The 12,493-nt window shown below is 34.9% G+C and overlaps 2 protein-coding genes across 2 annotated transcripts; one reads left to right on the forward strand and one right to left on the reverse strand.

The window, feature by feature from the left end:
• Positions 1–643: 643 nt before the first annotated feature.
• On the reverse strand, positions 644–7,262 carry ALB1 (ALBINA 1). Its single transcript, XM_022297333.2, has 15 exons — positions 6,966–7,262; positions 6,594–6,772; positions 6,078–6,162; positions 5,683–5,999; positions 5,478–5,601; positions 4,999–5,091; positions 4,534–4,629; positions 3,962–4,102; positions 3,576–3,773; positions 3,327–3,482; positions 2,960–3,067; positions 1,937–2,071; positions 1,348–1,509; positions 1,092–1,212; positions 644–1,003 (listed from the first exon to the last, which is right to left on the reverse strand). The coding sequence occupies exons 1-15, from the start codon at positions 7,212–7,214 to the stop codon at positions 918–920; spliced, it is 2,250 nt and encodes a 749-aa protein (XP_022153025.1). The 5' UTR covers positions 7,215–7,262; the 3' UTR covers positions 644–917.
• A 2,513-nt stretch (positions 7,263–9,775) lies between these two features.
• Positions 9,776–11,313, forward strand: LOC111020637 (protein GAST1). The gene is made up of 3 exons (XM_022297348.2): positions 9,776–9,900; positions 10,829–10,904; positions 11,010–11,313. Exons 1-3 carry the CDS (start codon positions 9,832–9,834, stop codon positions 11,189–11,191), a joined length of 327 nt encoding a protein of 108 aa, XP_022153040.1. The 5' UTR covers positions 9,776–9,831; the 3' UTR covers positions 11,192–11,313.
• The last annotated feature ends 1,180 nt before the right edge of the window (positions 11,314–12,493 follow it).

Consider the following 12,493-nt stretch of genomic DNA (forward strand, 5'->3'; position numbering starts at 1 on the left):
TATTAGGGGATGAGAAGTTATAACTCTATCCCTCATGACCTATCATTGGGGGATAAGGAGCTTCACATTGGACCTTAATGATAATCCTTATTATTTTAGTTCATATACTCCCGAAATACTAAATTGAGTACTTTTAAAAAATGACCGTTTTGATCCCTTCATTTAATTTTTTATGTAATTTTTTTCAATCACAATTTCAACGTGGTCACTACCCTCAATTGAATTGTAATCATAATTTTGTATTAAAAAGTTTATGTTGTGTATGAAATGTGTTAAAATTTTGCAAATAAATACTAAATTGACCAATTTTTTAAAACAATATATGTACCAAAACAAGCATTTTGAAAGTACATGATCTAAAATAAACCAAAGTTCAATGACAAAATAGACATTTTAAAAATATAAAACCAAAATAAACCAAACTTGAAATTACATAGACTAAAATAGTATTTTGACCTTAATGATTTAACTAACCATGAATTAAATTTAATTAAACAATTTATCATATAATTTCAGCATACTTCCCTCTATAAGAATTAACTCATGACAATTTCAGCATACCTTTTTTTTTTCCGAGTAAAACTCTTTCAGCATACTTGCTCTATAATTAACTAATAAATACATTCTTATCAATTAAAATGAGTAAAGACAACTAACAGTATACTTATTTTATATGAAATTACTGTGTTCATGCCCATCCTCAGTAGCTGTATTTTTCAGCATCAGAGGTAGCAGAAGCACCTCTTTCACTCTTTAGAAACAATCCTTTTTCAATATAACATTTAAATGGGGTGGATCCTCCTATTAAGTGGCCTGCCCCATTTGAACATTGCCAAAAAACAAGCACTTGGACTGCAGGAAGTGTCCCGTTTCCATTTCAACAAAATTAGTGAACAATATCGACATCTTCGATTATTTTACGAGCTCTTTAACACCGCCAGAGCTTCCTTCGTCGTAGCAGAGATGACAGCATCTGAGGCGTTCGGTAAGTAATAATATTTTCCTGCAGAAAATGGAATAACGATGGGTAAGATCTTCTGCAACTGTGCTCAATGATTGAACAACCCTTTTTACTTGAAAATGTAACAAACCTTGAGCTACTCTAGCAATCTCCTTTGCAAAACCAGTTGATACAAACTTGTTTTCAGTATCGATGACGAGGAGAGACATTCCTGATTTGTATATTTTCCCGGCCACTTCGAGAATCTCATCCTTCATTTAAAATGACCATATAACATAAAAATCAGTGAAGAGCATACTTGGTAGTGATTTTAGCAAAAAATAGCTTGCAAGTATGGGTGACAAAGCACATCAAAGAGAGGTTCGTGAGGACAAAGCACTTGATACCTTCAATTCTTGTGCTGAAGGTCTTGGTGCATCAGCAGCAGCAGCAGCTTCAGGATCAGTGGATCTTTTCAGTGATATGTTGGCTCTGCCATCAGTCAATACAACAATCATCACTCTTCCTACATCCCCACTTTTCTCAGCATTTAATCCAACCCTTACAGCCTGGAAAAGTGGATCGAAAACAATTTTAGGACAGATGTATTTAACTTGCTACCATTACAACCAGACCAGGGAGTTCATCGAAGGAAATGGGCCCACTGCTTGCAGAAGAATAAGGACTTGTACAAGTCATGAATGAGTTGAAAGAAAAAGACGCAATATAACTATAATACTGAGCTTTTACTATCACTTCCTTTTAAATATCCCACTTTTTTAGTCCATCAAACAATAGAAAACAGTAATATCGACTTCAGGAGAACGGGGACCATGAGAGCCTAAAGTCAGAGATAAACATTTAAGATGTTGAATGTTAGATGTTTCTTCTTTTTCTCCCTCCTAAAGAGATATTTAATGAGGATGTTTGCTCTACTAACATCGTTTGAAAAATCTTCCTTGAGATTGTAAAAAATATATATATATATATACTCACTGTGGTAAGACCATGGGCCAGGGGAGATCCTCCACCACAAGGAAGTCTCTCAAGACGTTTTCTTGCCATAGCAATAGATCTGGAAGGAGGTAGCAGAACTTCAGCACAATCTCCACGGAAAGGAATAATCGAAACCTGTAAAGTAATTATTAAATATAAAAGCACATTACTATAAAGCCAAATAACATATAGAGTTCTTCATAAAAATAGAAGTATTGACCATACTAGCTTAAACAATCAGAAAATTAGAATTCAGGTTTCTATCAAGTAACTTGGGGTAAAATTAGGATTCCGTTAAGAAACTGATAGATAAAGATATGGTAGAGTAGCACCAATAATAATAATTAGGAGAAAAAAATGGAAGAAACTAATATATACTCTCAGTTCATATGAAGCAAGTCTCCCATTTTTTCCAGAGGAATCACTTTAAGTATTTTGGTGATGTCCGATAAAACATAGATAAATCACCTTTAGATTCCTGATGTATGGAAGGGAGCATTCACTACCATATAATTATAGGCTAGGCCAATTTCCAGCCACTCGGATGCTCTTTAGATGTCACGCAAGAACCTTGATTTAGTATTTTTCATCAAGGTCCTTAAAAAATATAACTATAAAATATATCTCTGAAGTATTTTTCATCTACACTAGGTAAAACAAAAAAGGAAAAAATGGTTCCCACTCTCCTTGATGATCAGTTAACTCTCCCCCGACCATTACGTATTCTTTCCAATCAAGATCAAGCCACTTTCCCAAAGGAACTTCTCCACAACTAGGGAATCAAAATAATAGAAATTTTATTCTAATAAGAACACTTTTCATCATTTGAGGTGAAAAACTAAATCATGTTTTCCACTCCCAAATCATAGTTATAGTGAAGGCTAGACAACAACCATGCGCTATTGCTTCTACAGTCTGCACTTGCGATAGGAAAATATTTTATGCATGTTATATGAATGATGATATCAACTGCCTGTATCCATGTAACCTTGATAGTGCATAATGTTGTTATCTTTATGTTACCTGATCCCTGCTTGTATAGCTTTCTGCCAGTAACTTGAGTGCTGCACCTTTTGCATTTTGCATACGGTTCAATGCCATGCTCCCACTGGCATCAACCACAAAAATGACCTGCCATAGGTAAGCACGTCTAAGAATTAGGAGGCATCATAATTAACATTCAAAACGGGAAGTCTTCATCTAAACAATATCAAAAAACTAATATTTTGCTTGAACTTTACAACTCTCGAGGTTCTGAAATTATGCACCTCCGTAGAGAAATTGTAACTATCATGTCATTTACGCACATTTAATGTCTCAAATTCCTTATATGATACTTTTCTTGAAAATTTATACAACATTGGGATTGATAAAACGGAAGTTTTATTACCAAGGCTCCTGCCTTCCTAGCCATTCTCTTTGCCCTCATGTCACTCTTCTCGACAAAAACTTTCCTAATATTCTGAGTATCCTTTTCCTTCCGCAACTTCTGATATGGAGCAGCCGCTCTAAGCGTTGCATCAACTGCTAATCTCTTGACAGGCCCCTGAAAAATATGACGCTCAATAGAGAAGCATGTACATTAAACACCAAATAGAACTCACATGTCACTAATGAAAGGATCAGGAAGTTGATTGACCTTTGGAAGCATTGGCTTAATATATCGTCCTCTATCCTCCGAAAAGATAACATTTTTTGCCCTCCCAGCCTTACCTTTTCGTCTCTGTGCTTGTTGAGCAAAGAAAAGAAGTTTCTCATCCACCAAACCTCCTTCGGCATCAAAAATGAATTCTTCAGGTAGTTGTTCCTGCTGTTCATTCTCTTTGTCATCGTCTTCCTGGTTACAGAAGGAACATTGTTGGTTAATCAAATAAAGCATTTCAAAGTTAAACACAAGGCATATACAAATATTCCATTGAAAAATGCCAGGGAAAAAATTGCCTTAGACAACAATCACTTAAAGTGAGAGAAAATCATTGGCAATCTTTCTACATCAAACTGAAATTCTGATGGATGTAAAAAAACCTCTTGTTCTTCTTCCTCTTCATTTTCCTCTTCCCCAGATTCTTGATTTTGTGGAGGTGGTGGAGGTGGCGGAGGCTGTTGATTTTGCTGATCTGGTGGATTCTCATTGATGGTCGAACGAGGTAGAATGACTAGTTCAACCTATAGTGTGTAATATGTCAGAACGGAAAGCATGTATGTGCTGCCAAACTGAAATACGGCACTATACATTATATCACATTCACAACATAGAGGTAAGGAAGTTTTTCATCGAATGGAACACTTAATTGGTGAACATTAGAAAACATTAATCATTCCACCGGATGACAATACAAGACAGTTAATACCATTGCTCCTTTGGAGCAATTAACTAAAGCTTATACCACATGCACAAAATTCCCCATCAGAGAAGCTACCAAAGGACAACCCATGGACTTCTGGAGAAAGTAAAGAAACAAATCTACGATCATGAATAATACTCTAGCATATGTAAAAGCACAGCTATAGTAAGGAAGAATATTTTTCTAGTTATACGGTCAATGTCGTATTTGTTTTCAAAAAGAGTAGCAATGCAGTAAAGAAGGTAACTTAACAGCTTTTTTCAGGTCATCAGCATAGACTTTCTCCCGCCCCTCTAGAGCAGCTAGACATTTTGCAACACGTGCGGCATATAGCTCAGCTCTGTGTCCCTGCTTTCCACCACGATCATATATTAAGCAATCAAGATAATGAGAAAGCCATGATGTTCTGTCTAGCTACTCAACTTGCATTATATATATATATATATATATATATATATTCTTTTTTCATTTCCCCAGTGGACCCTAAAAAAGATAAAAGAAAAAAAAAAGGTAGAAAATAATATTGCACATGAAATTTGAAGATAAAGCAAATAGCTCATTCCAACCCCATCTCATCTCCAGTTTTAAAAGTCTTACTGGAAATAGTTTGAATCTTCAACTATGTGGTAGTAACCAGCAGATTCAGCACACGATGAAATACAGTCAATAATGAAATATGAGGTGAGTTGAAATCAAGAGAAAATAATTGGTAAGAACCTGGCAACCACCCCGAATAGCTTCCAAGACAAGGTACTTTAATTGTTCTCTGCCGATTGTAACATCCTTCAAATATTCTCTTGACAAAATGATCTGCATTGAAAGGTGATGCGAACTTTAATCATTACCTCTACAGAATAAAAGATTGTTTTGCTGATTATTCAATTAAAAACAAAAAGTAAAGACATTACCACAATAGTGCTTTTACCGGGGCCGGTGGGGTGGGGGGAAGAATATCATCAACTGTCAAACTTGCGATTATATTTAATATTAACTAAGCAATCCAATTTCCTAAGACGAGGTTTGTAGTTATACATTAAAATTGAGGTTCAACCTTCTTCTTTGTCCCTATTGATGCAATATAATAATAGAGGTAGTTAATAAAGAACTCAGGAACTCAGTGAGTTATAGTGCAAGTAGTTATTCATTGGGAACAGATCCTTTACTTCAACAATCTATATCACGGCACGCCAGCTTACCTGAGTTTTTGCAAACTCTATTTCATCCTCAACCATTTTCAAAACTTCCCTACTCTGTTCTTGAAATTGTGTAGCAATTCCTACAGCTGCAACACGATCTTCAAAACTCATAGGAAGATCTGCACTGCACAAGAAGTTTGTCATAGTCGAATCAGAAAGAGAGATGATTATATGTTTCACTTCACTGACAAAACATCTACTATACCTTAAATTAACTGCAATCCTGTCTAACAAATGCTCACGAACAGCGCCCTCTTCTGGGTTATAAGTAGCAATTAGGAGTGGTTTGCATGGATGCCTAAAACTGATTCCTTCTCTTTCAACTGTATTGACTCCTTCAGTCAATACATTAAGCAGCAAGTTACTAATACCCTCGTCTAAAAGATTGATTTCATCAACATACAAAACTCCTCTGTGAGCTTCAGCAAGAAGACCAGGCTGAAAAACAGTTGTCCCAGTTTTTACAGATTCTTCAACATCGACGGATCCAAGGAGCCTGTCCTCTGTAACCCCAAGTGGAATCTGCAGCGACATTATACTCGGTTCATTAAACAATGAAAAATGGACTCTATATCGGACAACCAGTGTTTTGATAAGTACCTGAACGAAAGGAGACTTAACAATCTGCGTTTTGACATTACCAGCTGAGTCGTATTCGACATGATCAGCAAGGCCATCCTCCCATCTTTAGATTTTTTTTTTTTTCAGGTGAAAGAAAAAACACAATGAGTGTTATAAATGAATGAAAATTGAGGTATAGATTAAACTTATTTCGTTCAAAAAATAAATTCTAAAAGCATATTAAGTTGCTATATTTCTCTAAAACTACATTTAATTGTTGCTCCATTAATCTTAATCGAGAGCTGGGAGCTACTTATACAACATATTGCTCGGAAGAAACCGAATAATTGGGCTCGCAAGATAGAGCATTCCAAGGTCGAATAAACAAGGTGCAATCTCCTTTAAGTCCATAGAAATCAGTGGATCTTTTAAAATTCCATATCCCATGTCCATCCCACCCCCTAACTAACATCTGCGGTATTGCTTATCGGGTGCATAACAAAAGTTTTCAAATGACAAGTTACTTTGAAATCATACTTCAAAAACACAGCTTACTCTTCTGGACATGATGGATCGGCATTTGCAATTGACCCGACGACTACTTCAATAGGTGGCAAAATTGCGTGTAATCCACGTGCCATAACTGTTTTAGCCGTTCCTCGCTTTCCAGAGATGGCAATGCCGCCAATTTCACGGTCAATAGCTCCAAGCAGAAGAGCAGTTTTAATCGCATCCTGTAAAACAATTAACGATAGATGCATAAATTAATCAGCGACAGTGAAATCCTACACACATTCCGATGACGAAACACGAAAGAAATGGCGATATCACAGATTCCGAAACTACTCAAAGGCTCATGAAAACAACAGCAAACAACCATCAAGCGTGTGCGGTTGGGATTGAGAGAGACGGAGATAATTACAGTACTTGGCCAACAACTGCAGCGAGGGGAAAATACTGTCTGCCATAGGAAGTCGCGTATGGCTCCTCGGCCGCAGCTGCAGCTCCGTTGGCGGAGTCGAGGACTGCATTTGCAGAGGCGCGAATGCTGCGAAAGAGGTGGCGCTTTGGGAAGAGATGGGGAGAGGGAGATGGAGAGAGGAGAAGAGTGGGCAATCTGAAGGAGGGAAGGAGAGAAGATTGGAGATGGGGGAGAGCTGTGGGTGACATCGCCATTGCAGAGAGACAGAGAGAGAATCTTAGCGCTCTCTTTCTTTATTTCTTATCCATTTGTTTCGTTGTATTTATACGACCGGTTATCAGCTGCGGGCTGTTGGCCTCGGCCTTCTGCGTGAACTTAAATTTTGTATAACTACGAGAACAAAAAAATTTCTCCTTCTCAAAGAAAAATAATTAATTATATGTTTTTTTTGTACGATAAATTGGAATATGAGAGGTTAAAATCTAACGGGAATCAGAGTATTTGATTTACTTGAACTAAGTTTACATTAATTATTCGTTTTTTGTGGTAGTCAACATGAGAAAATGTACTCATTATTTATTATTATACTTTTTTTTTTGTAAATTTAAATACATTGTGAGAAATATATGGATTTCACCCGTTGAAATGGAGTACAAATTGAACAAAGAGCCAATCAGATGATCGTTAAAAATGTTAATAACACATATAAAACATACCAACAACAACAGAAATACATGAATCTTGTAAAATATATCCAGTCTAATAATTCATTTATGAAAATAAATTATTAACACATAAGGAGTTTGAAGGAATATTATCTCACAAAGTTGAAGTTGTACTAATTATGCATATTTTTACAAGTAGTTTTAAAATTTAAGCAAAATTTTAAAAATAAAATAAAAATAGTTTTTGAAAACACGTTTTTTTTCTATCCATTGTAGTACTTTAAAAAATATACACACTATTATTAAATTGAAAAACTCGGGTCCCGCGTAGGATGGCCCATCTAAACGCAATTGGGCCAAACGAATCTTAGGCCCATACGACCCTTAAGGTCCAAGTTCGATGACAGTAGCCGAGGCCCATCCACCACCTCAATAATTAATTGTTTTCTGTTTTATATATATTTAAATAATTTATCCATTTAAAAAAGTATTGTCCAAACTAGAATAGAAAATATTCAAGTATTAGGACTGACAAAAACACAATTTTTAAATAATATAATTGTCAAAAAAAATATATCTACTGTAGAAGCGCTTTTAATAAAACTTTTATTTCAACCCGACAGAGCTACTAAAATTAGTATAATTAAACTAGTCAAGACATTACTTATCTCTTAAAATTTGAAAGTTTCTGTTGAACTAAAAATATGAAGAATAAAAAAAAGTAGGGTGGAAAGATGCGATGGAGAAAGGAATGAAAATTGAAGCAATGGAAATGGGTCCAAGTCCAACCCAAAGGAAAGTTTTTGTGGATGCGGAAGTTGAAAAGGCAAGTGGAGAAAATTTGTTTTTATGATTTGGTTAAAACGAGAAGTACTTTATGTCCCTTAAGATGACATAGTACCACTCACGACATTAAGATACTACCTACTTTAAATGTATCAAATTTGAACTCTGCACTGATCATAATATTACTGAGTCGAGACAACAAAGTTTGATTACAGGAATATACTAACATAAGTCCTACGATATCGATCCGAAAAAAAAAAACAAACAAACAAAAAGAAACACTTTTTGGAATGGTGGTGGGATCCCTTCTACTGGTGAGACCAAGATGGGCATGTGCTCTTAACATGCCAATGCCCTTTTCAGTTGCCCATTTGCTTCCCCCAACCACATGGCTCTTATGCTTCATTCTTATGCCTCTTCTTTCCCCAATTAAATGCTTCCTAATTCCACTTTCTCCCTCTCGTAAAAGTAAACAATGTTATGGATCTAAATGATCGATATTTTAATCCATTTGGGATTGACGGCTTATTATTTTCCATACCAAAATTTACCTTTTGAACCATTCAAACAACTCCGATAGTATAATACTAGTTGTTTGTTGGTTTTTTAATTTCACAATTTATTCAATTATATTCATTTTTTCCCACTGATTTTTATTACCTCTTTCCTGCGATGAACAACACAAATGAAAATCGATCTTGCGAACTTTATAAATATTTCAATAGCTATCGACAATGTTACTTTATTACTTGTTTTATATTCATGGACGTTGATTGATTAATCTTACGAACAACCTTCTAACCTTAAAATATTTTGTTGTTAAGAAATTTGTAGGATTTTAATATTCTAAATAGATGGTGACTATGAAATTTGATTTCATTCCTTCAAATTATTTTTTATTTCTCTTATTCACTTGTCCTAATAATACTAGATCAACTCATGATGGTTCATCATCCACCAACGTTATTAAGTTCTCGTGTTAATCCGGACAAATTTTGTTTGATGTATGTTACAATGGCTGCCTAGTTTAATAATCTTATTAAAAACAAACAAATTTGAAGTTAAAAATTTATGAAACAATGTATGAAAATTGAAAGAGTGCATAAATGGGTTTTGACACCTTGAACATTATTGCTAGTGGAATTGTCATGAGTAGTGAATACATGTAGCTGTCAATTGATGGAGAAAGCCATATGGTCACAGATACCCTTTATCAATATTATTTTTTCCTTGGAGAAAAAAGAAAAAAAAAAAAAAGAGAATTGAATACATATTTTCAGTGAAATCCACTTGGATAATAACGGAGATTCCAGCTTCCAAAAAATGGCTATAAATAGAACCAAGTTCTCAATACTTCCATCCCACAACAAATTAAAACCCACCCCTTTATATTTTCAGTCCCCTTTGAAGCAAACCATACATGGCTTCCATTTCCAGCCTCCTCCTCCTAAGCCTTCCTCTCATGTTTCTCTTCTTCACACACAATCAGGTAATACATGCATTTCAATTCTCCCTAATCTCTTAAAAAAAAATTTATGTACCAACCCGTCTGTAAAGTTCTCGTTTCTTGTTTTTCGTTTTTATTTTTCTTAATAAATTTAAGTATTTTACAATTCAGTATGTCATTTGTTTATCTTTTTTTTTTATAAGAAATTTGAAAACAAATCCTTTCTTATTTATTAAAAATGAAGAAACAGAAACAATAAACATCAACGCTATAAAACGTGTCCTTCTTAGTGGGAAGTAAAAAGACTATAAGATTCAAACTTTTAAAAACGTTCCAAACCAAATTTAAATCTCTATTCATTTCATATTACGTTGTTTAATTTAAAGTTGGTCCCAAACTTGTCAATTATCGTCGCTCATTAACTCTGTTAGATATTTTAATGAAATTTGTTAAGGAAACATTAAAAAAATGGGATAAAATGAAGAGTTTGAAAATGTTAATGACAAAATGGAAATTAATTGCATTGTTGAAGATATTAAATTAATATTTTACTAATTTCTCCAACAACTATAATTTCATTACCTGTACGTACCTTTATATTTGAAGTATCACTCTTGCAATATTTTTCTTTTAATTATATACCCTCCATTTAGAAAATTACAAATTATACTCTCAAACAAACCCACATAAATTAATAAATTAATGTGAGTGTTTAATTACTTAACTCCATAAAAGATACTTAAATCTCTCACCCACATTTTAACTTTTACAGTCAGATTTATTAAAATACCACATTAAGTGACCAGTTTTAAACTGTAAATGGCTACAAATTAAAAACAAATAATAACAGTACATTAAATATGGCGGTACGGTAACTTTTAAAATTCACCATTAAATAATTGAGGCGCGTTAATAAAACCGGACCGGCCACGAGTCGGCAGCAATAATGGCGAATTCACCCGTCCCGCAGGCGGCCTCTAGTACGGAAGCGGCGGCGACATCGTCGGAGCTGTACGGCACCACCGAAGGCACCCTCCAACCGCAAGGTAAGCCGGAGATTTTCGTGGCTACGAATGAAATTTGAATTTTCTAGTAAAATCAGAGACCGTAAAGTGAAGTGTGTTGTGTTTGTGCTATCGGCGGCGAATCAGAATGCGGAGGGCGGTGCACGGCGCGGTGCTCGGCGACGGCGTTCAAGAAGCCGTGTATGTTCTTCTGCAAAAAGTGCTGCGCGACGTGCTTGTGCGTGCCTCCGGGCACCTACGGGAACAAGCAGATGTGCCCTTGCTATAACAATTGGAAGACCAAGCGCGGCGGCCCAAAATGCCCTTGATTTTATTTCTTTGTTTAATTAATCACTTAATTAAGTAGTTTTCTTTTGGATCTGCTTTCCGTTTTGATTCTTCTGTCTGTCAATACGGTGCGTTTTATTCGAAGAGGATTACTTTATTTTTATTACTTGTTGAAACCATTTAAATTCCAATTCCATGTAATTTTAACCAACAATACAAATGAATTATAGTTTCGATTCCATTAAATTTCTAATACCGAAATGAGCATACTTCAACGGTAATTGATATATACCCTCAAACCAAGAGGTTGTGAGTTCGATCTCTCACTCCGTACTAAAAAATAATTAATTTTTTTTTTAATAAACTGACAAGATTCTCGTTACCATACATTTGATTTCAATTGTGGGTAAAAGGGCATTAGTTTCTTGTTCTTGTTTTTATTTTCTTAAACATGTTTGTGGATTTATTAAAAAAAATATAATAATAATAAGACATTGTTGGGTTGGATGTTGAGTTTGGTTTTGTGATATTTTAGCCCAACATAATTCTTTGGGATGGTGATTCTTCTGGCCCAAACAAATCTTTTTTGACTGATGAACTCAATTCAAACCAGTCTCTATATATTATATATAATTACCGGTGGGATGGGCGTCTTGAGTTTTCAAATAAAAAATTATAGATTCTGTGTTTCTGGAATAAATTTGTTTAAATCTCGTATTTTTATTTGATTCTAATTTTATTTAATACCAAACTCTCGGTTTTCCCTCTAAGTTTTGCCTCTCAACTAATTTTTTTGTTTTAGTATTTTCGGTGACGATAACTCCAAGAAATTCACAAATAACATTCTCACCAAGAAATACACACTTTATAAATGTAACTAAGTGTAACTGTGGAACGTACGGTAAACATGGGTGTGAACTATTATATATATTTTTGTATGTTTTATTTAATATATACTTTACATTTTTTGATGTACTTCCGCAACATATGAAGTGGAAGCTCTTTGTCCTTATATGCTTCTACGATGTTGATACTAATAATAATTAGTACTGTGAATTAAATTAAAATGAACGCAACTCATCTGCGTGACTATGGATATGGAATTCGACCAACTAATGGGGATAGATTATGTTCAAGTTTGTTCCTTGATTCAATCCAATATGAAAGATATTTTACAACTAGAATTTGATTGTACAAGAGATTGCGAATATGGCGAATTCGAGGGAAGTAAGGTTTATTAGTTGTAGGCAAAGTTGCAACCGTGTGGCTCATGAAGCGGTGAAGCTGGCAATGGAGAAGAATGTCAACAGCGTGTGGCTCCTGCTCGTTGATCTAGAGCTTTC

Source organism: Momordica charantia, assembly GCF_013281855.1.
Source record: "Momordica charantia cultivar OHB3-1 chromosome 2 unlocalized genomic scaffold, Mcharantia_2.0 BLBB01000002.1, whole genome shotgun sequence".
Classification (NCBI taxonomy): domain Eukaryota; kingdom Viridiplantae; phylum Streptophyta; class Magnoliopsida; order Cucurbitales; family Cucurbitaceae; genus Momordica; species Momordica charantia.

Coding starts and splice junctions, on each gene's coding strand:
- ALB1 (XM_022297333.2), bottom strand. CDS start 7,214: ATGGCGATGTCACCCACAGCTCTCCCCCATCTCCAATCTTCTCTCCTT. Junction 6,773..6,965: donor TCGCTGCAGTTGTTGGCCAA/GTACTGTAATTA, acceptor ATTGTTTTACAG/GATGCGATTAAAACTGCTCT. Junction 4,630..4,998: donor CTATTCGGGGTGGTTGCCAG/GTTCTTACCAAT, acceptor GGTGGAAAGCAG/GGACACAGAGCTGAGCTATA.
- LOC111020637 (XM_022297348.2), top strand. CDS start 9,832: ATGGCTTCCATTTCCAGCCTCCTCCTCCTAAGCCTTCCTCTCATGTTT. Junction 9,901..10,828: donor TCTTCTTCACACACAATCAG/GTAATACATGCA, acceptor CCCGTCCCGCAG/GCGGCCTCTAGTACGGAAGC. Junction 10,905..11,009: donor AGGCACCCTCCAACCGCAAG/GTAAGCCGGAGA, acceptor GCGGCGAATCAG/AATGCGGAGGGCGGTGCACG.